This window comes from Engraulis encrasicolus, chromosome 17 (genome assembly GCF_034702125.1).
Source record: "Engraulis encrasicolus isolate BLACKSEA-1 chromosome 17, IST_EnEncr_1.0, whole genome shotgun sequence".
Taxonomy (NCBI): Eukaryota; Metazoa; Chordata; class Actinopteri; order Clupeiformes; family Engraulidae; genus Engraulis; species Engraulis encrasicolus.
This window is the reverse complement of record NC_085873.1, coordinates 23575202-23577701: the sequence shown is the minus strand read 5'-3', so window position 1 is coordinate 23577701 and position 2500 is coordinate 23575202. Positions and strand designations below refer to the sequence as shown.

Sequence of the window (2500 nt, the reverse complement as noted above, 5' to 3'; positions counted from 1 at the left end):
CCTGGAGGACATCCAGAAGGGCCTCAACACCTACCTGGAACAGAAGAGACTCTTCTTCCCCAGGTAAGACATACAGGGACATCGCTGGGTGCACAGCTTGCCACTAGGGGGCGCCAAATCCTTAATTATGTGCTAGACATTGCCAACACTGTAGGCAACAGCTTCCTCGCCACGGGACATGCAGTTAGCCAGTTGATCAGAGACGCTTTACCACGAGAGCTAAGAAAAATGGTTGTTCTTCCCTACCTTATTCACCAAGTCAATATTAGGCATTGCTCTGCTCTGTTCCTTGATATTTATTTTCTCCTTTAAAGGACGACTGGAATTCGCCAATTTAATCCACAATGCTTGGCATTTTGCATGCATTGCTTTCTTGCAAATTGCCCCTCAAAAAGTATGCTACCTCAAGTTTTGGAATTGGGAGATTAAAATGGTAAAGGATGTGCCACTATTAAGACTTTATCCGCAACACTATGTTTACAAGAATATGTACATAAAACTGGAATATAGGCCTACCGAAATGAATATCTTCCTCACTGGTTAGCACGACGAGATTTCTCAGATCACATAGGGCCTATCCGCATGGCAACTACTGATGAGAAAATTTATTTCAAGGTTCACTCCATTACAAGTCAGAGCCCCAGTCTCCTGTCCCGACCCTCTCTCCCTTCACGCCCACTGAGGCTCGGTCTCCGCAAGTAAAAAAATATTTGGGCAATAACCAATAAGCGTTTATCGTTTTGCCATTGACTAAGCACATATTCAGACATACTATTGAAATCCAGTGAGACTCCACTCACTGCCGTTGTCATGAGGGGAAAAAAAAAAACTTCAAGCAGACATTAAAGGAACAGTTCAGTCAATTTCAACATGCAGCGGTAATGCTCACACTACCCTGGACTTGTCAGTACCTGAGTTTTTTTTCTTCTTCAGACTTTTCAGAGATCTTGGTCATTGTAATGGGGGCAGCGCTTTGTTTACATTTTAATTTTTTTTTTTAAATGTATTCCCAAAAACATCCGAAAGGTTATACAACATCAGCAGACAACTAACAAACAGCTGTACCTTTTGGGAAAATATTTGGAGTAGGCCTTTGTTATTTTAAAAAAAATGTAAATAAACGGTGCCCCCATTAGAATAGCTCATATGTAGGAAAGGGCTTAGCTGAAAAATGTTGCATCACCGGGTACTGACAAGTCACGGGTAGCGTGAGCAATACAACAGCATATTGAAATTTACTGAACTGTTTTTTTAATCGAACTACAGAATCTTATTACTGCCTGATTTCATCTCTAAGTTGAGCACATGCATATCTGTGGAACCGGCTCTGAAATAGCAATATTTAAAGTTGGCTAAAGCATTACTCAATAGCTATGTTCAACGTGATTTCGTACTGGAGGCTCCGCCTCTACTGTGCTCATAAAAGAATCGCTTCTGATTTAAACTGTATTTATGCTGTCGACAGCTTCTTCTATATATTTAAACTGTATCTCTGTTGTCAATAGGTTCCTCTTCTACATATTTAAATTGAATCTCCTCTGTCATCAGGTTTTTCTTCTTGTCCAACGATGAACTACTGGAGATTCTGTCTGAGACCAAAGACCCGTTGAGGGTTCAGCCGCACCTTAAGAAATGCTTCGAGGGCATCGCTAAGCTGGACTTCACCCCTGACATGGAGATCATTGGCATGACCAGCTCAGAGAAGGAGACGGTGCCCTTCAGTAAATCCATCTTCCCTGCCCAAGCTAAGGTATGCCTGTGTCTTCCCTGTCCAAGTAAGGTATGCCTGTGTCTTCCCTGTCCAAGCTAAGGTATGCCTGTGTCTTCCCTGCCCAAGCTAAGGTATGCTTGTAAACCAGCCCCACCCACTGAACGCCAAAATATTTTGGCTGCGAGTGGGTCTGGCCTGGCACCGTTGTAGTGGTCTGCTAGGCTTGCCAAGAATCTGGCAAACCAATCATAGCGTAGAGATTTGTTTTGAATCAAAGCAGGCTGGGTTTTGAGGGAGTGACGACGAAGCTCGCAACGTTGGGAAAGCGCATCAACGAGAAAGATAGCGCTGATTGGCCAGAGCGGCGGCGGCACAGGCACGGTTTGAAAGACAACGGGTTGTTCTCATCAATAATCTTCGGATGTACTATTTATCGGGGCCAGACTAAATTACACATCCAATCTCACATTTAGACTGGTTTATCAAGCTAATACTTGTGGCTTGTGGCAGATTTATCCCCCCCCTGCAAGTCGTCTGCTAATTCTCTCACCCCTGAATGTGCATCTACTTTGGTGTGTTGTTGTCTCGTAACAGGTGATGGAATCTGAATATTGCCCCAATACAATACATTTCATTGTCCATGCATTGCTTTACCCATGAATGAACAGCGCTCTCTTAGTTTGTAAGAGCCAATAAATGTGTATTTGTTAGTTGGCATCCAGGGTATATTTTTGAATCACTAAGTGTTGATTGCTGTTGGACTGCAACTGTATGTAACATCATTCAATA

At 43.0% G+C, this 2500-nt stretch overlaps 1 protein-coding gene across 1 annotated transcript in view; it reads left to right on the top strand.

The window, feature by feature from the left end:
* Positions 1-2500, top strand: part of dnah3 (dynein axonemal heavy chain 3) — a 77863-nt gene that overhangs the window by 25574 nt on the left and 49789 nt on the right. Inside the window, exons 23-24 of the mRNA XM_063222001.1 lie at positions 1-63; positions 1549-1750. The exon at positions 1-63 is cut by the window's left edge and continues 74 nt beyond it. Of these exons, the coding sequence (XP_063078071.1) occupies positions 1-63; positions 1549-1750 (265 nt within the window). The remainder of the gene's footprint in view (positions 64-1548; positions 1751-2500) is intronic.